This window comes from Rhinoraja longicauda, chromosome 17, assembly GCF_053455715.1.
Source record: "Rhinoraja longicauda isolate Sanriku21f chromosome 17, sRhiLon1.1, whole genome shotgun sequence".
Classification (NCBI taxonomy): Eukaryota; Metazoa; Chordata; class Chondrichthyes; order Rajiformes; family Arhynchobatidae; genus Rhinoraja; species Rhinoraja longicauda.
The window spans coordinates 13,057,595-13,081,971 of record NC_135969.1 but is presented as its reverse complement, the minus strand read 5'-3'; the positions used below and the strand labels follow the sequence as shown (position 1 = coordinate 13,081,971).

Below are 24,377 nucleotides of genomic sequence, written 5' to 3'. Positions count from 1 at the left end.
TTCCCATTTCAAGGCATCTTAAAATGTATTTTTGTTGCACTGTCATTGCCGTAATATAGGAAACATGTCAAGCAATATGTGCACAGCAAGCTCTCATATGGTAACAACCAAATCATCTATATCCGTGATGTGTTTTGTAGTGTCATGGGACTTTTTTGTGCGTCCATCTAGGAGAGGGAAAGGGACTTGGTTTAACATATCAAACATATTACATGTTGGCCTAGATTTGTATTTAATCCTCTGGAGAGGGTCTGCTGCTTCAATTTGCATCGACAATAAAGCTTCCTGGTTTCAAAGGTACGTCCAATAAAACTACCTCGATGGAATGCAAGACATCTCGGAAAATGGACCGCTGCTTTCGCCGATCGTTTTTGGCCCTGTGTTTATTACCGTCTGTTGCCAATGCCTTTAGCTTTTCACAAAGCTGGCCAGTGTCTTCATAGAAGTAGTCCTTAAAAACCAAAATAGGAAAACGCGATTAGATAACAGAATTAGCATAAAATTGAAAGCTAATCACTAGTTCAGAGTAAAGCACGGTGGAATGTTTGGCTTTTCATAGTGTAACATAATTCTACACTTTGCATTTAAAAACAAGTCTATTTCTCAGATTCAACCCAACACATTTATTATTGGTTTATTAATGTGCAAGTCACATCAGTCATGGGTAAATCAGGCAGTGCAAAAGGAAAAAAAATGAGCAAAGAGCATAATATAGTGTTATAGCCACAGGGAAAGGACAGATACAAGATACATGCAAGACCACAATGAAATAGATTGGGAAATGTATGTAACAAATGGCACAGTGGCACTGCGGTAGAGCTGTTGCTATACAGCGTCAGAGACCCGGGTTCCATCCTGACCACGGGTGCTGTCTGTACAGAATTTGTAAGTTTTCCCTGTGACCACGTGGGTTTTCTACAGGCGCTCCGGTTTCCCCCTACATTCCAAAAACCTGCTTTTCAAAATCGCAGGTTTGTCGGTTAATTGGCCTTTGTAAATTGTCCCTTGTGTGTAGCATATAATTAATGTAAGGGTGCTCGTTGGTTGGCGTGGACTCACTGGGACGAAGGGCCTGTTTCCAAGCTGTATCTCTAAACAATAAACTAAAGATGCTGAAATTAGTACATTTTTCAGTTCAGCTATCTGGAATCAAGGACAAAGATGACAAGTGCACAAGAACCACAGTATCTTCTCCTCAGCACCACATGTTCGCAATGAATTAGGCAAGATGCTTCATAAATACTTATATAATTAAGATTTTGCTGCAAATCTGGAAATACTACCTCGGCTTTACTTAATAATTTGAGCACAAAGTGCTGGATGTCTGAATGCTTCCAGATACTGAAACATTACTTTTGTAAGTGCTCATCAAAGGAATTGGTGACAAAAGAGTCAAGTTGTAGTTTTTGACTTAAAATTAAGGGCAGAAAAGAATCCAAGGAAAAAGGTAAAGAAGTAGTGGGAGCAGGAGCAGAGAGACAGAGGGGTGTAAAATGAGGGTAGAAGCAACAGGTAGCAAGGTGAAAAGTAAAAGTGGCAGGCAGACAAATCCAGGGCAAAAATCAAAAAGGGCCACTTTTCAACATAATTGTATAAGGGGTAAGAGAGTTGTAAAAACAAGCCTGAAGGCTTTGTGTCTCAATGCAAGGAGTATACGTAATAAGGTGGATGAATTAAATGTGGAGATAGTTATTAATGATTATGATATAGTTGGGATTACGGAGACATGGCTCCAGGGTGACCAAGGCTGGGAGCTCAACATCCAGGGATATTCTATATTCAGGCGGGATAGACAGAAAGGAAAAGGAGGTGGGGTAGCGATACTGGTTAGAGGAGATTAAAGCAGTGGAAAGGAAGGACATTAGCTTGGAGGAAGTGGAATCGATATGGGTAGAGCTACGAAACACTAAGGGGCAGAAAACGCTAGTGGGAGTTGTGTACAGGCCACCTAACAGTAGTAGTGAGGTTGGGGATGGCATCAAGCAGGAAATTAGAAATGCGTGCACTAAAGGTGCAGCAGTTATAATGGGTGACTTCAATCTACATATAGATTGGGTGAACCAAACTGGCAGGGGTGCTGAGGAAGTGGATTTCTTGGAATGTTTGAGAGATGGTTTTCTAAACCAACATGTCGAGGAACCAACGAGAGAACAGGCCATTCTAGACTGGGTATTGAGTAATGAAGAAGGGTTAGTTAGCAGTCTGGTTGTGCGAGGCCCCTTGGGCAAGAGTGATCATAATATGGTAGAGTTCTTCATTAGGATGGAGAGTGACAAAGTCAATACAGAAACAAGTGTTCTGAACTTAAAGAAAGGTAACTTTGAGGGTATGAGGCGTGAATTGTCCAAGATAGACTGGCGATTGATGCTGAAAGGGTTGATGGTGGACATGCAATGGAAGGCATTTAAAGGTCGCATGGATGAACTACAACAAGTGTTCATCCCAGTTTGGCAAAAGAACAAACCAGGAAAGGTAGTGCATCCGTGGCTAACAAGGGAAATTAAGGATAGTATTAAAACAAAAGATGAAGCATACAGATTAGCCAGAAAAAGTAGCATACCAGAGGACTGGGAGAAATTCAGAGTCCAGCAGAGGAGGACAAAGGGCTTAATTGGGAAAGGGAAAATAGATTATGAGGGAAAACTGGCAAGGAACATAAAAACTGACTGCAAATGCTTTTATAGATATGTCAAGAGAAAAAGATTAGTTAAGACAAATGTAGGTCCCTTGCAGTCGGAAACAGGTGAATTGATCATAGGGAACAAGGAGATGGCAGACCAATTGAACAAATACTTTGGTTCTGTCTTCACTAAGGAAGACATAAGCCGTCTGCCAGAAATAGCGGGGGACCGGGGGTCTAATGAGATGGAGGAACTGAGGGAAATCCAGGTTAGTCGGGAAGTGGTGTTAGGTAAATTAAATGGATTAAAGGCAGATAAATCCCCAGGGCCAGATAGGCTGCATCCCAGAGTGCTTAAGGAAGTAGCCTCAGAAATAGTGGATGCATTAGTGATAATTTTTCAAAACTCTTTAGATTCTGGAGTAGTTCCTGAGGACTGGAGGGTAACTAATGTAACCCCACTTTTTAAAAAGGGAGAGAGAGAGAAAACGGGGAATTATAGACCAGTTAGCCTAACATCGGTAGTGGGGAAAATGCTAGAGTCAGTTATTAAAGATGTGATAGCATCACATTTGGAAAGTGGTGAAATCATCGGACAAAGTCAGCATGGATTTACCAAAGGCAAATCATGTCTGACGAATCTTATAGAATTTTTCGAGGATGTAACTAGTAGAGTGGATAAGGGAGAACCAGTCGATGTGTTATATCTGGACTTTCAGAAGGCCTTCAACAAGGTCCCACATAGGAGATTGGTGTACAAACTTAAAGCACACGGTATTGAGGGTTCAGTGTTGAGGTGGATAGAAAATTGGTTGGCGGACAGGAAGCAAAGAGTAGGAATAAACGGGTCCTTTTCGGAATGGCAGGCAGTGACTAGTGGGGTACCGCAAGGCTCAGTGCTGGGACCCCAGTTATTTACAGTGTATATTAATGATTTGGACGAGGGAATTGAATGCAACATCTCTAAGTTTGCGGATGACACGAAGCTGGGTGGCAGTGTTAGCTGCGAGGAGGCTGTAGAGTGACTTGGATAGATTAGGCGAGTGGGCAAATGCATGGCAGATGCAATATAATGTGGATAAATGTGAGGTTATCCACTTTGGCGGCAAGAACAGGAAAGCAGAGTATTACCTGAATGGTGACCGATTGGGAGAAGGGGAGATGCAACGTGACCTGGGTGTCATGGTGCACCAGTCATTGAAAGCAAGCATGCAGGTGCAGCAGGCAGTGAAGAAAGCGAATGGTATGTTGGCATTCATAGCAAGAGGATTTGAGTTTAGGAGCAGGGAGGTTCTGCTGCAGTTGTACAGGGCCTTGGTGAGACCGCACCTGGAGTATTGTGTGCAGTTTTGGTCTCCTAACCTGAGGAAAGACGTTCTTGCCTTAGAGGGAGTACAGAGAAGGTTCACCAGATTGATCCCTGGGATGGCGGGACTTTCATATGAGGAAAGACTGGATAGACTGGGCATGTACTCGCTGGAATTTAGAAGACTGAGGGGGGATCTTATAGAAACATATAAAATTCTTAAGGGGTTGGAGAGGCTAGATGCGGGCAGATTGTTCCCGATGTTGGGGGAGTCCAGAACCAGGGGTCACAGCTTAAGGATATGGGGGAAGTCTTTTAGGACCGAGATGAGAAAACATTTCTTCACACAGAGAGGTGTGAGTCTGTGGAATTCTCTGCCACAGAAGGTAGTTGAGGCCAGTTCATTGGCTATATTTAAGAGGGAGTTAGATGTGGCCCTTTTTGCTAAAGGGATCAGGGGGTATGGAGAGAAGGCAGGTACAGGCTACTGAGCTGGATGATCAGCCATGATCATATTGAATGGCGGTGCAGGCTCGAAGAGCCGAATGGCCTACTTCTGCACCTATTTTCTATGTTTCTATGTTTCTAGTTTCACAACAATAAAAATCTTAAATATGCACACTGCACTTCCAATTCCCACAAGATGATTTGATACATGATGAGATGATAGTGAAAAAATGTCAATCCTTTCCATTTTTTAATATATTTTCCCCACAAACGTATTGGAAACTTTTGCTATAAGTTTGAATCACTTCTCTCAAAAGGGACACAAAGGGGCTCCTTACTTGATCAGTCTTGCGTGCCAACTCAAACAGAAGTGCTATCGATTCCCCAGCTGCTATTCGCAAACTCACATTGTCACTGCGAAGGAGGCCAGGTAATTTGGGCATATGACTGGAAAATAAGATTAATAATTCATTAGTACATTGCCACGTCAAATCAGTGGTACACTTAAGGTAAGTCTCCTTTCGATAAAGCTGATTTTCACTATGCAGAAGAACTAGCTAGAGCTACAATGATCAATGGCACAGATGCAAAGGAAATGTAGGAATTAGCACATGGGGCACTTTTTGTCACTCCTCACCATGTAAATGTTCTAAATTCACTTGAGGAAGGCAACCTGCATTTCTTTCATGTATGTATGTGGGTACAGGGAGGGGGTGATTGGTAAAGACAATTCCTAACAGCTACATGGTAAAGGCCAGGGAATCTTTATTATCAGGGAACTAGAGAATAAAAGTGGAGTATATTCTGACTGGTGCTCAATTTAAAACTGACAAGCTCACACACCGCCTGTAGCATCGGCTGATTAGATCTTTTCAAAATCCAGGTATGCATGAGGGTGCAATTAAGCAACACAAATTCTAATTTCAGTTAAGTAATTAGCTGTGGCTAATTCGATAAAAGAGATGAAAGTGCAAAGGAATTCAATACACAGTGTAATTGAGCATCAAAGCTTCAACAAAGATTTTTAAATGCATGGATGGGTGGGTTATTCTCACTCAGATCAAGAAGTTATGGGATGCAAAAGACTGGGGATTTGAGAAACATTTTATACACAGGCAATCCAAGATGCTCTTTCTAAAGCTAATGGTATCTCTTCTCTCTGATGCACAATCCTAAAAGCCTTTAACAGTTGTAATACTGCTAATTACTGATCAATCTCAAGGTTTCATTGTAAAGTGGCATGGAATAAAACAGATTAATAAGCAATTAATGGCAGTACATCAATAGAAGTGGTCATTTCGAATTACATTTACACTTACTTTTCCAAGAACTTTTGGATTTTCGAGGGTGGACAGATCGTAACCAGTAAGGACCAGGATTGTAGGGCATTACAGTGAAGGATTTGAGTCTGAGAATTGTGGGAGGGCACAGATCCATCTCCCTTTATGTATGAAGCACTAAAGACACTCTCCAAACACATCAGGCAAGATGCAAGGTCCTGATATAGGAATAATAGATAGAAGCAAACAAGTTTTATGAAACATACAATGTTTTATGATGCAAATGCACAAACTGTACATCATAAAGAACAATAGTGCAGAAAGAAGTACTATCCATGTTACAGAATTTTCTACTCATCCAGGTATTTCATGCACTTAACAAGCGTTGAACACTTCTGTTGGATCAGGGCACCGCGGCCGACGGAGAAGCTGGCACTGAGCGAGTTGTCGAAGCGAGATGATCGATCGGAGCCCCGAGGTTGGGTCGGGGACGGGTTGGAGCCTTGAACGGAATCGGGTCGAGGATGGAGCCTCGGGGACAGGTCGCGTCACCGAGAACAAAGGGGGACCCAGTGGGAGGGAAGAAGGGATGAGAACTCTGTGCAACTTTGTCGGTGCCTTTGTGGCAGCTCTTTGTACGCAAAACCAAAGAATTTCACTGCAACCTAGCCCGGTTGAAGTAACAATAAAGTATCATCATCACAACTTGTTACGGCCTTATAGATACCCAACATTTAAAGCTGATAGTAATTAGTATCAGCTGATTTAAATGACAATTCCTGAGCAGCCATAAGAACTGGATTTCATTATCAGCTTCCTAAGGTCAATACATTAAGAATCTAAATTGCCAGCAATTTTGAAAACATTTCTATTACAAAAATAATGTAATTATGAATTCCTAGGAATTCCTTAACTAGGAATTATGAATTCCTAGTCAAGGTTAGTCACTGGCAACTTAGCTAATTCACTAAGCTAACCATGTCTGATAGATTTTAGTTAGGGTAGAATAGTGCATTGCAGTGCTGCCTGAAACTTGGATCGCAGTGTCCAGAAGTACATTTACATGGGAGTTATAGAAGAATGTAACTTTCACATGGCAGAGTGACAGGAACTAGATGTCTCGTGTACAAGAACTCAGTGTCCTTCGACATATAATTCAAGCCTAAGGCAATTTAACTAATCAGGGTCAGCCTGAAAAAACACTCAGCACGGCCAAAGGTATTTAATAAAATTCATCTGGTCCATCTATCACATATTCATTGGATTAGATCATAATCAATCATAATCATATTTTTATTAGCCAATTATGTTTTGCAACATACGAGGAATTTGATTTGCCAGTCATACCAATAAAAAGCAACAAAACACGCAAAATACATTTTAACATAAACATCCACCAGTGACTCCTCCACATTCCTCAGTGATGGATGACATAAAAGCAAGTCTAATGTCAAAGGTATCACTCTATTGTAGTAAAATTAGCTGTTTTGTAACCGATAATTGCACTTTCAATGCAATAATTATAATACAGATGCTCCCCAACTTCCGATGCTTCGACTTCCGATGTTTTGACTTTGCGATGGTGCAAATGGCAGCGACCCGCAGCTCGCTTCCGGTCAGGTGATCACGCGAATTCAATGCATTTTCAACTTACGATATTTTCGGTTTACGGTGGGTTTCTCGGAAAGTAACCCCATCGTTAAATTGAGGAGCACCAGTATATGTACATTTAGTTATTGCAATGTTCCCAATGGAAGTAACTTGGCAACGAAGTGACAGTCAGCACATTTTCTTGGTCAACTTGGAATTCAAAATAGAAAGGTATAAACCATGGGGAAAAGATGGAGATGATATCTCAACTGGGAGATGCCTCTGTCAAAAGACAGAATTGTTGGTGAGTGTGGTTTTGATCTGTACTTTTCACCATAAAGGGTTGGTAGATTTTGAGGGTTAGAAATTTATCGTTCATTGTACACACTTATCAGGTGATGCATTAAAAGATGCGCTGGTTCTATTGACTTCAATGGCAAATGGGCATATGTTAATCACCATACACTTAACATCCACTAAAGAGGGCAAATTTCAGCACATATATTTTGATTTTCTCTATTTCATACCTACTCATAGAGTTGAATCACACAGCGTGGAAACAGACCCTTCGGTCTAACTTGCCAACACCGATCAACATGCCCGATATACATGTCCCACCTGCCCACACTGGGCCCGTATCCCTCTAACCCTATCCCATTCACATACCTGTCCAAATGTCTCTTAAATGTCACAATGGTACCGCCTGAACTACCTTCTACAGCAGCTTGTTCCATACACTCACTACAGCTCTCCCTATAGCTCAGGGCCATGAGTCCTGGTAACATCCTTGTAAATCTTCTCTACACCTATTCCAGCCCGACATCTTTCCTATAACATGGTGACCAAAACAGAACACAATACTCTAAAATGAGGCCTCGTCAATGTCATATACCTCCTGAAGATCTCTCTGCTGAATTTTCACATTGAAGCTTTCTAAATTGGGTTCTGAGGAATACCCAGGACCTGAAAAGCCTTTTTTTGGTTTAATCTTAATTGGCATATCTCCCGACCCTCCAAATTCTAAGACAACTAGCCCAAAGGTCAGTTACGTATCGTTCATTTCTGAATGACACATATTTTGAATAGCCAGGTATTCCAAAATCTTTTTTGCCAGGCAAGAAAGTGCAAAAGATCCATCAGATTTTCCCTATTGCCTCAATTCTTTGATTTTTGTTTACCGCTTTGGCGAATGTGCAAATTTACAGCAATAGGATTTTTCACAATAAGTTCAAAGCAACTGTAATCCATTTAACTATGAAAGAACATCAACTTTGTATTGATAAAAAGCGTCAAGTCTCAAAATGACTCAAGAATTATCAGTCGATTATTTTGGAAAAATATCTACCATACGGAATATCTACATCTTCTGTGGGGAACAGGTAGCTATCTATCTATCTATATACTATTAAAACCGCCTTAATCGCCAACCTCCCAAACGACCGGCCGTGATATTTTCATTTGCTTTGGTCGCGTGTTTTTTAAGTTACAGAGGTTTTAAAGCGCTGCCCCCCCCCCCCTTTTCAGGGGGGCGCTGCAGTGCAGATTCAGCCTTCAGCTTGAGCCTTCAGCTTGTGACGGCTACATTGTTTCAAAAAGTTTCCAGATCACTGCTTGTTTTAAAGTTGTTTTTTTTGTTATTGCAAGTCAAGTCAAGTCAAGTCAATTTTATTTGTATAGCACATTTAAAAACAACCCACGTTGACCAAAGTGCTGCACATCTGATTAGGAAAATAAAAAAAAAGAAAGTTATAGTGGTCACTTGACATACACAGATCAGGAGGATGGGCCCAACGGGCACACTTGGAGAGTAAGAGTGGGGCTGGGGGAGGAGAGAATGGGGGGTGTGGGGACGGGCCCAATCAATTCGGTTGATTTCGGCAAAAAAGGTGAACAGTAGCGGCACGATTTTTGCACCGCCTTAATCACCACGCTGAACGCTGCTGGAAAATGATTTTTTTATTTGATTCGGTCTCGTATTTTTTAAGTTACAGAGGTTTTAGTAAAAATAAATTTAAAAAAGCCGTTTCTTCAATTGCCTTCAGCGTGTGACGTCAAAAAACTCGCCCAACCCCCCTCCTACTGATTTATTGAAGGATTTCAGCGTGGCACCTCTCCTCTCTCCCCTTGCTTCTCTCCTCTCTCCCAAAATGATGCTAAGAGTATGTTTGGGGGAGAGAAAATGGGGGGGGGGACTGAGAATGGGGACCGGGGAGTGGGACTCCGCCCAAGGGGAGGGTGTGGGGAGAGTAAGAGTGGGGCTGGGGGAGGAGAAAATGGGGGGGTGTGGGGACAGGCCCAACGGGCCCGCTTTGAACGGGCACACTTGTTCTAGTATACTATTAAAACTCAGATCTTGTTTATATATTTTGTTTGGGTTTGACCTGAATATTTGATATGTTCGTGCGTAACAGCGATTGCGGCAAAACAGTGAACAGTAGCGTGACGGTTTTTGCACCGCCTTAATCGCCAACCTCCCAAACGACCGGCCGTGATATTTTCATTTGATTTAGTCGCGTGTTTTTTTAAGTTACAGAGGTTTTAAAGCGCTGCCCCCCCCCCCTTTTCAGGGGGGCGCTGCGGTGCGGATTTAGTCTTCAGCCTGTGATGTCACAATGCCCCTGTGAGATGAGCTCGAGCTGACCCCCCACCCCCCACCCTTCAGCGTGTGATGTCACAATGGACAAGCAGCTGCTATTGGGTGTCTACTCTTTACAAATTTACATTTTTTTATGAGAAGCACTTGGTCAAGTCAAGTCAATTATATTTGTAGAGCACATTTAAAAACAACCCACGTTGACCAAAGTGCTGTACATCTGAATAGGTACTAAGGAAAAAAATGAGACATACAGTGGCACGCAAACAGTTCATAGCACCTCCTCAATGAGCCTCAAACGCTAGGGAGTAGAAATAGATTTTGAGCCTGGACTTAAAGGAGTGGATGGAGGGGGCAGTTCTGATGGGGAGAGGGATGCTGTTCCACAGTCTAGGAGCTGCAACCGCAAAAGCTCGGTCACCCCTGAGCTCGGTCCCCCATCCACGAAGGGGGACTGGGGAGGGGGACAACAGGGGTCGTTGCGGAGGGGGCTTGGTGGTGGGGGAAAGAGGGGTACTGGGAAAAGGGGAGGTCCCCCTTCCCCCCTCAACCCCTTCATCCCCCCTCCTTCCCACCTCCATCCCCACTCCCTCCCCACCTCCTCCCCAACTCCCTCCCTCACCCCTCCCCCCTAACTCCCCCCCCTCCCTCCTTCCCTCCATCCCTCCCTCCCCCAATCCCTCCCCGCTCCCTCCACCCTTCCATCCCTCTCCCCCTCCCCCCTCCTTCCACCCTCCCTCCCCCCTCCCGGTTACAATGGAAATCCTACGGGGACGGGCCCAACGGGGAAAGAGGGGTACTGGGAAAAGGGGAGGTCCCCCTCCCCCCCCCCCTCCCCCTCCACTCCCCACCCCCCTCCCTCTCCCTCCCCCCTTCCCCCCTCCACCCCCCTCCCTCCCCCTCCCCTCCTCCCTCCCCCTTCCCTCCTTCCCCTTCCCTCCTCCTGGTTACAATGGAAACCCTACGGGGACGGGCCCAACGGGGAAAGAGGGGTACTGGGAAAAGGGGAGGTCCCCCTCCCTCCCTTCTCCCCTCCCCCCCTTCCCTCCCCTCCTCCCTCCTCCCTCCCTCCCCGCCTCCCGGTTACAATGGAAACCCTACGAGGACAGGCCCAACGGGGAAAGAGGGGTACTGGGAAAACGGGTGGTCCCCCTCCCTCCCCCTCCCCCCCTCCCTCCCCCTACCCTCCCCCTCCACACCTCCCTCCTCCCTTCCCTCCCCCCCACTCCCCTCCCGGTTACATTGGAAACGCTACGAGGACGGGCCCAACGGGGAAAGAGGGGTACTGGGAAAAGGGGAGGTCCCCCTCTCTCCCCCCTCCCTCCCCCCACCCCCCTCCCTCCCATCTCCCTACCCCCCCTCCCCTCCTCCCTCCACTCCTCCCTCCCTCCCCCTTCGCTCCCTCCCCTCCTCCCGGTTACAATGGAAACCCTACGAGGAGGGGCCCAACGGGGAAAGAGGGGTACTGGGAAAAGGGGAGGTCCCCCTCCCTCCCCTCTCCCCCCCTTCCCCCCTCCTCCCCATCCCTCCTCCCCTCCCCCCCTCCACACCTCCCTCCTCCCCCCTTCCCTCCCCCCACTCCCCTCCCGGTTACAATGGAAACCCTACGAGGACGGGCCCAACGGGCACACTTGTGCTAGTATACTATTAAAACTCAGATCTTGTATGTGTATGTATTTTTTGGGGGTTTGGCCTGGTATATAGCTAACAGCGATTGCGGCAAAACGGCGAACCGTAGCGCGACGGTTTTCGCACCGCCTCAATCGCCAATCTCGCGCTCGCTCGGCCGTGATATTTTCATTTAATTTGGTCGCGTGTTTTTTAAGTTACAGAGGTTTTAAAGCGCTGCCCCCCCCCTTTCAGGGGGGCGCTGTGGTGCAGATTTAGTCTTCAGCGTGTGATGTCACAATGCCCCTGTGAGATGAGCTCGAGCTGACCCCCCTTCCCCCCCCCGCGGTATTCAGCGTGTGATGTCACAATGGACAAGCAGCTGCTATTGGGTGTCTACTCTTTACAAATTTACATCTTTTTATTTTTAACCTTTTTTTTCAAGGTCTTCAGCTTGTGACGTCACAATGCTTGTGTGAGATGGTTGCTACATTGTTGCGAAAGGCAGCTGATTGTTTTTTAAAGTTGTGATTTTTATTGCAAGTCACTTAACATACACAGATCAGCATGGGGCCCCTATGCTCGTGGGCCACCGGGGAAAGTGTTTCCCACCCCTTCCCCCCTCCCCTCCCCTCCCCCCCTCCATCCCCCTCCCCTCCTCCCTCCCTCCCCCCCCCGCCTCCCAGTTACAATGGAAACCCTACGGGGACGGGCCCAATGGGGAAAGAGGGGTACTGGGAAAAGGGGAGGTCCCCCTCCCTCCCTCCCCCCTTCCCCCCTCCCCTCCCCCCCTCCCTCCCCCTCCCCTCCCCCCTCCCCTCCCCCCTCCACACCTCCCTCCTCCCTTCTCCCTTCCCTCCCCCTCACTCCCCTCCCGGTTACAATGGAAACCCTACGAGGACGGGCCCAACGGGGAAAGAGGGCTACTGGGAAAAGGGGAGGTCCCCCTCCCTCCCTCCCCTCCCCCCTCCCTCCCCCTTCCCCCTCCCCCCCTCCCCCTCCCTCCCCCCTCCACACCTCCCTCCCCCTTCCCCCTCCCCCCCCTCCCCCTCCCTCCCCCCTCCACACCTCCCTCCCCCCTCCACACCTCCCTCCTCCCTCCCTCCCCCTTCCCTCACCCCCACTCCCCTCCGGTTACAATGGAAACCTTACGAGGACGGGCCCAACGGGGAAAGAGGGGTACTGGGAAAAGGGGAGGTCCCCCTCCCTCCCCCTTCCCCCCTCCCCTCCCCCTTCCCCCCTCCCCTCCCCCTCCCCTCCTCCCTCCTCCCTCCCTCCCCTCCTCCCGGTTACAATGCAAACCCTACGAGGACGGGCCCAACGGGGAAAGAGGGGTACTGGGAAAAGGGGAGGTCCCCCTCCCTCCTCCCCTCCCTCCTCCCCTCCCTCCCTCCCTCCCCCCTCCACACCTCCCTCCTCCCTCCCACTCCCCCCCCGGTTACAATGGAAACCCTACGAGGACGGGCCCAACGGTGAAAGAGAGGTACTGGGAAAATGGGAGGTCCCCCTCCCTCCCCCCTTCCCCCCTCCCTCCCTCCACCTCCCCCCCTCCCCTCCCCTCCCCTGCACCCCCTTCCCTCCCCTCCTCCCTCCACACCTCCCTCCTCCCGGTTACAATGGAAACCCTACGAGGACGGGCCCAACGGGGAAAGAGGGGTACTGGGAAAACGGGTGGTCCCCCTCCCTCCCCCTCCCCCCTACCCTCTCCCCCCCCCCTCCCCCCCTCCGTCCCCTCCCCCATCCACACCTCCCTCCTCCCTTCCCTCCCCCCCACTCCCCTCCCGGTTACAATGGAAACCCTACAAGGACGGGCCCAACGGGGAAAGAGGGGTACTGGGAAAAGGGGAGGTCCCCCTCCTTCCCCCCTCCCTCCCCCTACCCCCTCCCTCCCCCCACTCCCCTCCCGGTTACAATGGAAACCCTACAAGGACGGGCCCAACGGGGAAAGAGGGGTACTGGGAAAAGGGGAGGTCCCCCTCCCTCCCCCTTACCCCCCTCCCTCCCCCTTACCCCCCTCCCCTCCCTCCCCTCCTTCCCTCCCCTCCCCTCCTCCCTCCACACCTCCCTCCACCCTCCCTCCCACTTCCCTCCCTCCCCTCCTCCCGGTTACAATGGAAACCCTACGAGGACGGGCCCAACGGGTACTGGGAAAAGGGGAGGTCCCCCTCCCTCCCCCCTTCCCTCTCCCCTCCCCCCTACCCCGCTCCCTCCCCTCCCCCCCCTCCCCCCTCCACACCACCCTCCTCCCTCCCTTCCCTCCCCCCCACTCCCCTCCCGGTTACAATGGAAACCCTACGAGGACGGGCCCAACGGGCACACTTGTGCTAGTTCTTTAATAAAAGCGCAAATGTTATTATGCTCCATTTTAAGACTCACCTCTTCTTCATTAGCAGCTACATAGCAGCATGTTCCCAGAGCAGTGGCACACTAAACAGAAACAATAAAAGACATTAAGATACACAAATGTAAAAGCTGGGTAGATGACATTGAGAAGGTTTACACCATTAATCATTTCCGAGCATTTGGTTGATATTCCCAAATTATTAATATAAGAAATTTGCGAAAGACCCACCAGTGTATTTTTCCCCATCACTCTCAATGTTTTGATAATTTTTACTGCTTTGGCTAATATGCTCCTGTGCCAATGATAACTCTGATGGCTTTACAGCAAAGGAATTGTTCATAATTAGTTTAAAGCAACCTAAGCCAATAATTGCTTTACAACATGAATTTGTATTGAATCAGATAAAAAACATTTTGGAAAGGCAGAATGTTTGGTTCCATCTGATTAATCTCATCTATTTGCAGAGAGGCTGCAACTGTATCCAGATCTTCCGTAATGAATGTTTTGGGTCTGGATTATGAAACAACAGACAGACCATTATTTCCATCCGTTTGAAAAAAATAATTGAGGACCTTATGCATCTGGAATAAGAGTTAAATTCTTGAAACAATTGAACATTCCTTCCTTTGAACACATCAATGTGTTGTTGTTGGTAGCAGTAAGGGGATTGAATGGGTTGATACCATCTCTAGATAATGTGTCTAGAACCAGAAGTCATGGTCTAAAAAACAGGTTGTCCCATGCAGGACACAAATGAGGAAAAACGTCTTCACCTTCACGCTGGCATTTCTCCACTAAAGAGATCCAGTCACCGAGTATATTTTAAACAAAGGCAAATAATTTCATTTATATTTAGGGAATCAGAGGAGAGAGGATTAGTATAGGAATGTGGTAGAGACAAAAGATCAGCCATATTACTGTGAATTAATACACAGGGTTGGATAATCTTGTTTCTTTTTCTGATGTTCTTATAAATTCAGTGCCAAGGAATATAAAAGCATAACAAGCTTCATTACCTTAGTTGGCTATTGCAATCTGTTCCTAGCACAAATAGTCTTTTTTGCCCTTGGCACTGTAAAATATTTGATCACCGGAGTGGTAATGATTTTGTTTTTGTACATGCCTTAAAATGATATGCCTTCCTTGAAAATGATACGGACAATAGACTTTCATGGGCATGCCTCGTGAACATGCTTGGGAACAGGAGTTTTGATAATTATTTGCCTCAAATATTGTGCTATAGCATCTTATACTATACTATAAGTATACTAGACACATATTTTTTTCCTCTCCTTGCAAAACCTGAAGACAGTGGAGAGCAGCCATCTTGCTGAAAGCAAGATGAAGTTGCAGAGTGTTTCTGAGTACTTAGACACTCCTGATAATAGGCCAAAGTCAGCATGGTTTTGTGAAAGGGAGATCTTGCCTGACAAATCTGTTAGAATTCTTTGAGGAAGTAAATAGCAGAACAGACAAAGGAGAGTCACCAACGTGTTGCCTAAAGCGGGGGTGGATGCATATACAATAGAAGCATTTAGAAGGCTATTAGATTGGTGCATGGATATGCAGGGAATGGTGCACAAGCAGAGATTAGTTTAACTTGGCATCAATTTCAGCACAGACATTGTGGACCAAAGAGCCTGTTCCTGTGCTGTATTGTTCTATGTCCCAACGTGTTTGGTTGCCATTTTGGCCTGGTACAATACAATTCAATCCTGCACATGTATCACATAAATGTAATACTTACATTGTGTCTGGCAGCCAAGCTAGCCGATTTGTCAGTAAGGATATTAATTAGAATAGATTTCAGAGCTTGAAAAACATCTTCAGCTTCTTTGCTCGATCCCAGTTGAATACACAATAAGGTTGCAACAACAGTTGCAAGTGCTTGTTCTTCACCCTTACCTTTTGAGAGAAAAAGTAAAATAAAATTGTAGCTGCCTCATGTCATTCTATAGCCATCTCCTCTGGACTCTTGTTTCCACGATTGCTCCAACATTCTGTCTTTCTATTCTGCCTGAACTGTGTCCTACAAAATGCTTTGAATGTTCTTCTTTCCAAGACTTTGCACAAGCACAATGGTACAGCAATTAGCACGGTTGTCCCACATCTAAAGGGACCTTGGTTTGGTCTGAACATATATGTGGAGTCTGAACCTTGAAATTTCCACCATGCTCACTGGCTTCCTCCCACATCCCAAAGTTGTGGTTGTAGATTAAATGACCACTGTAAAGTACTCCTTTGTAAAAGATAAAATGAGAAAAAAAATTAAAGGGGAGTTGCTGGGTATGTGAGTGAATAAAGTTGCAGGGCTACGGGGGGGGTGGGGTGGGGAGAGGAGAGAATGATGAGGATGGGATTACTTTGTTAAGGGCCATTGCTGACAAGCTGCAACCGTAAACATTTTAAAATGTTTCAGCCTGAAATAATACCTCAATTGGTTTCTCCAGAAGTTGAAACTTTAGAATATAATCCAGAACTGATCCTGATGCTTATAAACCATGCAATAAGGAACAACCATCCACTTTCTAAGGCTGAAGGCACTTTCACCTCATTATTCAGATTACAAAGATGCACAAACCTTTTTTCAAACAACGTTCCAAGTAATCAGTGAGGGTAACTCTTCTTTCCACCAAAAAGTCTGACAGGATTTTGGATGACAATGCCAGCTTGAGGCTTTCAAGGGCATTTTGTCTAGTTTTAGCACTGAAAACAAAGGGTTCAAAGTAACATCAACAAAACACTGTAACACAGGAATTTTTACTACTATATAATCCTAAATACAATTTTGGTGTTCTGAAGTCTTCCTCACCTTTTGTGCATTGTATTATCAATACATTCCTTCAATTTATCCTCAGCTTCCTCTTGGGCCATCTGCGCATTAATGGTATCATTCCCTATGAAAAAATATTAAAGAAAGCAAACATGTGCATTTAGTAGCTTTCCTTCATCCATTTGGAAATTCGTAAGAAAAATGCAGGAGCAACCCAAAAGTGGAAACATAAAACGTCTTATAGAAACTGCTGCTGAAGGGAGCCATCTGGATCAGTGGCTTTTAAGCATTTTTTTTAGGTAACCCACATCAGTGACATGATATAAAAATCATAACAAATCCTACAACAAATACAGAAAGTGTGAGATGAAGGCCCCCAAGAGGGGAGTTAAGAAACATGAGGGGAAAAAGGGTAAACAAGGTCAACTGGCGTTGTGGCAAGTGTAGGCTCAGTTACACTAGGGGTGAATGGCAATGCTGTTCTTGCTGATATGTGAAGCACCGTAAGAAGATATAAAGCATTCTTCCACAGGGTTGAAAAAGAGGGGAAAAATCATAGCTTGCTTCGAGGCTTTTACTACAAATTGGAAACGAATGTAGTTCAATGTATATCTTGTTTCAAGCCAACAATATCCATTACAGGAGGAGGAATCACTGAAAAATGTACCGAAGGGAATTACTGACTTAAGATCACCGCCTACAATGTTGGGTCGATACAAGTGGTAAAATCTGCTTAACCTTCCTTTGTTCTCCTAACTAAGCTGTACCAGTGCTACAATGGCATAAAAATGTAAACAAAAAATGTAGCTACATTCTTGCCAGCAAAAAAAGGACAAATCTAAGATGACATAACATGAAGCTCATGACCATCAGCAGATCTAGCTAGTGGATATAAAATGAACCCAAACTCCCACCAGTGTACAGACACCATTTTGCCACTGCTGCTTGACCAAAATCCCACCACTCCACTCCTATTAATATTCTGGGTGTACTCACCATCAACTTCTCAGGCTAAGTGGGAATGGATAGTGCCCATCATATCCCAAATGTAAGGAAAGTCTTTTTCAATCAAAATAACTTTTTTTGAACAAATATATTGTCTGAAATATTCAGTAATCAATATGCCATGCTCTACATAAGAAATGTTGGGGGGGGGGGGGGGGAGTCCAGAATCAGGGGCCACAGTTTAAGAATAAGGGGTAGGCCATTTAGAACGGAGATGAGGATAAACCTTTTCACTCAGAGAGTTGTAAATCTGTGGAACTCTCTGCCTCAGAAGGCAGTGGAGGCCAATTCTCTGGATGCTTTCAAGTGAGAGTTAGATAGAGCTCTTAATGATAGCAGAGTCAGGGGGAATGGAGAGAGGGCATGAACAGGGTACTGATTGTGGATGATCAGCCATGATTGCATTAGTATTTCTTCCTGAAGTATAATATAACATGATACTTCTTTTCAAAGCTATCGTGGGAGTTGAGGTAGTTGTTATATAATTGTTGCATTTTTTAAATTAATGTCAAACAATTGCTTGTTGTAACAAAATACATTTCCTGGAAAGGATGTTGGTGTTTAAGCATATATCAAATGATTGTGCAATTAGCACTGCTTGAAATGAAATTTCAAATACGACTATGAGGTAATCCGCACAGACTACAGAAATGTGGATAAAGTTGGGTGTACACAACTTTCTTCCCAGGAGTGGCTGGATTGTGGGAATAGTCTGCTGAAGAAGTTGCCAAAGACGGATCTGTCAAATGCTGGATATGTTATTGGAAAGCATGGTGTTCACAACAGATACACAACAAACTTTTTCTCTGGAGAGCAACTGTTGGTTAAGATTCCTTTTGGCATCTGCTTGGTTATCAGAGAGTAGGGGGGAAAAAAGCCCTCTCCTGTTAGAAGACTCCATTATTCAGTACAAATATTGCTTTTATCTTTCATGTGGAGGGAAAAATAATTGGGCCATATCATCTGATGGCCTGTTTTGTCCAGGATACATATCAGCAGACATTATTTAAGCCATCACATACATTTTTTCGAAGGATCATGCAATATGTGTAATGTACGGGGATCGCTGGGCGGCACGGACGTGGTGGGCCGAAAAGGCCTGTTTCCGGCTGTATATATATATGATATGATTAACACCATTAACATTTATAACCACCTGAGACATTGGTACTAGGTAGTACAGTTCATTCATACCTTCCTCAGGAACACTAGCAGTCTCACTGGTACTGCTGTAATGGCTGAGTACTTCACTGGCGACATCATCGTCACTGGCCTGAGTCTCCCCTTTAGCTCCATTCCGTCTTCCTGCAAAGTACAGTAAAGTGAACAGTGGCATTTGCAGTGTTGTTGCGGCTCCAAATCGAGTGTGCATCTCTGCTTTGTGTATCACCATAAACACGACTTCTTGTGGAATTACACCGTCTACCATTAATCACTCTTTTGCAATTTGTTACACAGAGTGTTCAGAAATTTGAGATCTACACACAAAATACCGCAGAAGTGAATAAAAATGTGTTGAGGCATTAATAATAACATTATCAGTTAATTAACTAATTAACGCATTCCCAATCTCGTTGTACCCCTGTACAATGACAATAAAGATATATTGTATTGTATTGTATGTAATGATTTGGAAAATTTGTCAACCTGACACTACCAAATCTGCCAAGCATGCTGGGTTTATTACAGAAATAATTCCCACCCCTTGCAAAGCTATTAGCTACATGGGGAGATCTGTGCCATACTCCAACTCAAGGGCACTAAGAACCATTTTCAGTCATTTCCTCAACCTTGCTGCAGTTTGCCCAGTTCCTCCAACTAGGATTCATGTTATTACCTTTAAAAGATAAAGCAATTTGAAAGAATTTTTTGAATTCCAAATAATACAAAACTGCTAAACAAACAGAATTAATAATATTTTAAACACTTTGAATCCTTATTGTGTTTAAGTTTTTTTAAAACAGCACAGGCTAATAAAAAAATGCATTAGTGCTGATACACTGATTATAGCAATGCTGACAGACGGAGTTTGTGATATACAGACAAAAAACTATCTCTTCTAGATGCATCAGCGAGGAAATAGTCTGAACTCTTTTTGTGATACTCAAAATATAGAATTATTTTATAATACCAAAGCTTTTATTCATGTAATTCGGAACCATAATAGACATCAATCATATGGATCATCCCCTTTTGAATATACTTCTCATTTTAAGAAGGCCGTGCCATATTTTATGACAGAAACAGACAACAATGTGTCAAATATTCATAGCATTTCATTTGATGCAAAACAACTTTTGGCTTTCTTGCTTCCGTTTGAAAAATATTTCTGTGATTAATATGGAACTGAAAAAGAGGAAGCAGTAACAATGACTCTGGAACTGGGAGCCTCCCTCCAGGAGCCCAGTCTATAAGCAGTGGGGTGACTGCAGGACTCGTTGGTAAAAACTTATACATTGTACCTAACAAACTTGATATTTACTGTTCTTGTTTTCTTAAAGCTTCTGATAAGATGGTATGTAGTGCCACCAAGAGGAATAGTACTTTTTTTAAAATTAAAGAACTTTTGATTAAAATGTGGCTATAAAAACTTTACAAAACGATAAGCCACATCGACACTACAGTTTATAGATCTGCATAATCACATTTTAGAAAAGGAAATACAGACTTTTGAAGGAATGTATCTGACTCATCTGAATGTTACCAAGAGCCCAAGAGACATTTTATGAGAATATTACATAAGACAGGCTTTCATACTGTGGAACTGGGATGATTAAATTCTTTGCAACTTGAAAGGGGAGGTGGTCAAGGACCAAGCATGAGAGATACGAGCCCACCGACTCGCACAGCACATTTACTACAAGCCCACCGACTCGCACAGCACATTTACTACAAGCTCACCGACTCGCACAGCTATCTGGACTACACTTCTTCCCACCCGGTCCCCTGCAAAAAGTCTATCCCCTACTCCCAATTCCTCCGTCTACGCCGCATCTGCGCCCGGGATGAGGTGTTTCAGACTAGGGCTTCCGAGATGTCCTCGTTCTTCAGAAAACGGGGCTTCCCCTCCTCCATTATAGATGAGGCTCTCACTAGGGTCTCTTCTACATCCCGCAGCTCCGCTCTTGCTCCCCCTCCCCCCACTCGCAACAAGGACAGGATCCCCCTCGTTCTCACCTTCCACCCCACCAGCCAGCGGATCCAACATATCATCCACCAACATTTCCGTCACCTACAACGGGACCCCACCACTGGCCATATCTTCCCATCCCCTCCCCTCTCTGCGTTCCGCAGAGGCCGTTCCCTCCGTAACTCCCTGGTCCACTCGTCCCTTCCTACCCAAATCACCCCAACCCCGGGCACTTTCCCTTGCAACCGCACGAGATGCAACACCTGTCCCTTTACCTCCCCCCTCAACTCCATCAAAGGACCCAAACAGTCTTTCCAGGTGAGACAGAGGTTCACCTGCACCTCCTCCAACCTCATCTATTGCATCCGCTGCTCTAGATGTCAACTTATTTATATCGGCGAAACCAAGCGCAGGCTCGGCGATCGCTTCGCTGAACACCTGCGCTCGGTCCGCATTAACGCAACTGATCTCCCGGTGGCCCAGCACTTTAACTCCCCCTCCCATTCCCAGTCTGACCTCTCTGTCATGGGCCTCCTCCAGTGCCATAGTGAGGCCTGCCGGAAATTGGAGGAGCAGCACCTCATATTTCGCCTGGGCAGTTTGCAGCCCGGTGGTATGAACGTCGACTTCTCCAACTTCAGATAGCTCCTCTGTCCCTCCCTTCCCCTCCTCCTTCCCAGATCTCCCTCTATCTTCCTGTCTCCACCTATATCCTTCCTTTGTCCCACCCCCGACATCAGTCTGAAGAAGGTTCTCGACCCGAAACGTCACCCATTCCTTCTCTCCCGAGATGCTGCCTGACCTGCTGAGTTACTCCAGCATTTTGTGAATAAAGAGATTTTACATAAGCAGCCAAGAACCCATTAAAGAGACATAACTTTTTAAATTGTACCCATGATTAAACAAAGAGTGGTAGAGGCTGAAACTCACTCTGAGCCAAAACTATATACAAGAAATATATTGATTATTTTTAAATTTTTGTTTGCCAAAAGTTGTTAAGACACATAGACAGTGAACTGAGATCAGCAGAACTAACGCAGAGGGCCAAGCAGCCTACTCCTACTCCAGTGTTCCAATATGAATTAGCTCCTCTTAAACACCCATTATAATACTTTAACTACACTCTAGAGGTGAAAGCGTATCTGAATGCTCTTGAAGTCATCAGCAGCAGTCAAGTCACCTACATTCATTTGTAAAGACAAATATTGAGTCACAGCCGTCATTGCTGATTGAAAATATTGTTTTAATCAGAGATTAACAAGGAGCGTCTATAATATCCACCATGGGAATATCTAGTTCTTTAGAAAAGCCAGGCAGCAGAATCCTAGACAGCGATTGCTATTTATTTATACTTCTTTATTTTTCTTAAATATTAATAGAAACTTCTTATATATATGTATTCCCTAAATGATGTTGGAGGTCATTCAGCCCATCATCTATACTAGCTCAGAGAGCAGCCACATTTCCCCAATTTTTTTCCTGAATCATATTTTTCCTATATTCCTAAAGATCTACTCAGGTCTGAAATACAGTTTCCTTGGCTAACCCTTTTAAAGCTGAAGCAAGCCGATATAAATTAAATCATAACCTTTCCTTCCAGGTTAAACAGAACAAACAAGCAATATACACGGATGACAAATTGCATAACGTATTAGATTACCCAACAACAAAATATTTTATTTCAACAGTACTTAACAACACTCAGCATTGACATATCCTTATCTTAGCACATTTTGTATAATGTGCTTTTATAATCTTTTGCATAATCTCTGGTACATGAAGTACCTTCTACATTACAAACTCCAGTTCATAAAGCAACTTGCAGGCTTGAGAATATAGGTAATTTATTCATATTTGTTCTACAGTTATTCCTGAAAGACATTATTTTCAATCATTTAACTTACTTCAAATTGGTTTTTGATTAGGGGGAAAATGTTATAGTCTGATTATCAAATTGTTTGAATGGAACACTGTATACATCAATCAAAAGCATATTTAGGTCTGATTATTCATTCACAAGGGCATTTCCATATCAATATTGTTTTTTTTAACTTTGCAAATGTTATAGACATTAATATGCTGCCTCCTTGCTGAGTATAGCTCTCTCAACTGGACTGTGACAAGTAGCAATTATGCATGCGCGAATTTTGAAAATAATAAGTTATATTATCTTTTAACTAATGTTCCGAAGAGCTTCGAGGGTGAAACCTGGTGTCTGGGAACTGTGGAATGCTTCAAGGTAAGTGAAGACCTAGTTAAGAGAAGACCTAGTTAAGAATGTTCTCAAGGTGGTAAGGAGAAGAGTTTTAAAAAATGACAGCACAATGGAAGATTTTTAGACTTTTCCAAAACATGCCCTAAGTAGTAAAGAACTCAGTTGCTGTAAAGGATCAAAGAAAAAGGGAAGCAGCCGAGATAAAAGAGACACAATTCAGAGGATATGCTGTGATGTTTGAAAGTTCAGAGGTAGAAGGATACATTTCTGCACAAGATCTGAAAAGGTTAGGATTTTCTAAACTCTATGACCGGGGGGTGTGGAGGAATCGATTTTACAAAGTAGGAAAATAGTGGAGTAGGAGAAATCAGAAATGAATGCAAGAAACGAAAATTTGACAAAGTCAGAGTTCATATGGGTTGAACATAAGGGGCTTGCAAGGGAAGTATTGTAATGCATCATGTTAGGAGATAAAGAAGGAATGGGTAGCTTTGTTTTTAAGAAGCCAAAGACATAAATCGACAAAATGATTTAATTTGGTCAAATATTAACATTTCTGTCACAAATTTTAAACAAGGAAATGGCTGAAGAAAGAGACAGAATTAAAAAGGGTGCAAAGATTTTGATAGAAGCTAGAAATAGAGTTTTGGTCTCACTGGCAAATAATTAATTTGTGGCATCAGAACATACAAACATGCCCACTATGTCATTATTGAATTACCCTGACAGGAATAGCATGCTTATTTAGATCAGAAAGCAAGAATTTCAAAACAGGAAAAGAGGGGACATGTTCCATCTACGGACACCCCCCCTTTCCCACCCCAGGTTACGTAAGAGTTCCGTTCCCGAGAACTGTTCGTAACCCAAATAGTTGAAGTCGGAAATGCACCCTCCCAGCAACATATCCAAAGGTAAACATAACTGAGGCCAACACAGTTAAATTGACTCAGCCTTAGTTCAAGCTTAATTTTTTTCCCCTTTTATTTTTCTCTTGTTTATCGTATTGTTTACAGTGTACTATGTTTACATATTCTGGTGTGCTGCAGCAAGTCAGAATTTCATTGTTCTATCTGGGACATGAGACAATAAAACACTCTTGACCTTTTGGATATTGCCACAAATCAAGTGCCTACCCAACAGATGATACCTGCAGCCCCAGCAGCAACCATGGATGACTAATCTGATTATATATTTTGAGAATGGTTACTGAGAAGCATCATATTTTACCCATGTGGATTTTTGAAAGGCATTTGGTAAGAGAAAGTGACAAGTTGAATCCAGTAAACGACACAAAGTTCTGGAGTAACTCATTGGGTCAGGCAGCATCTCTGGAGATAGGTGACGTTTTGGGTCCGGACCCTTCTTCAGACTGATTGTAGTAGGGGAAGAAAGCTTGCAGAGAGGTCGGGACGGGACAAAGCCTGGCAAGTGGACATAGGTGAGGCATTTTGGATTGGCAGATGGTT

General features: G+C 44.4%; 1 protein-coding gene across 1 annotated transcript in view; it reads right to left on the bottom strand.

Annotated features, from left to right (window-relative positions):
- The window catches only part of ifrd2 (interferon-related developmental regulator 2), a 42,225-nt gene that overhangs the window by 10,242 nt on the left and 7,606 nt on the right, over positions 1–24,377 (bottom strand). The window contains exons 2-9 of the mRNA XM_078414151.1: positions 18,761–18,871; positions 16,601–16,685; positions 16,370–16,494; positions 15,536–15,693; positions 13,821–13,871; positions 5,693–5,871; positions 4,712–4,820; positions 317–451 (exon numbers count right to left, since the gene is read on the bottom strand). Of these exons, the coding sequence (XP_078270277.1) occupies positions 317–451; positions 4,712–4,820; positions 5,693–5,871; positions 13,821–13,871; positions 15,536–15,693; positions 16,370–16,494; positions 16,601–16,685; positions 18,761–18,871 (953 nt within the window). The remainder of the gene's footprint in view (positions 1–316; positions 452–4,711; positions 4,821–5,692; positions 5,872–13,820; positions 13,872–15,535; positions 15,694–16,369; positions 16,495–16,600; positions 16,686–18,760; positions 18,872–24,377) is intronic.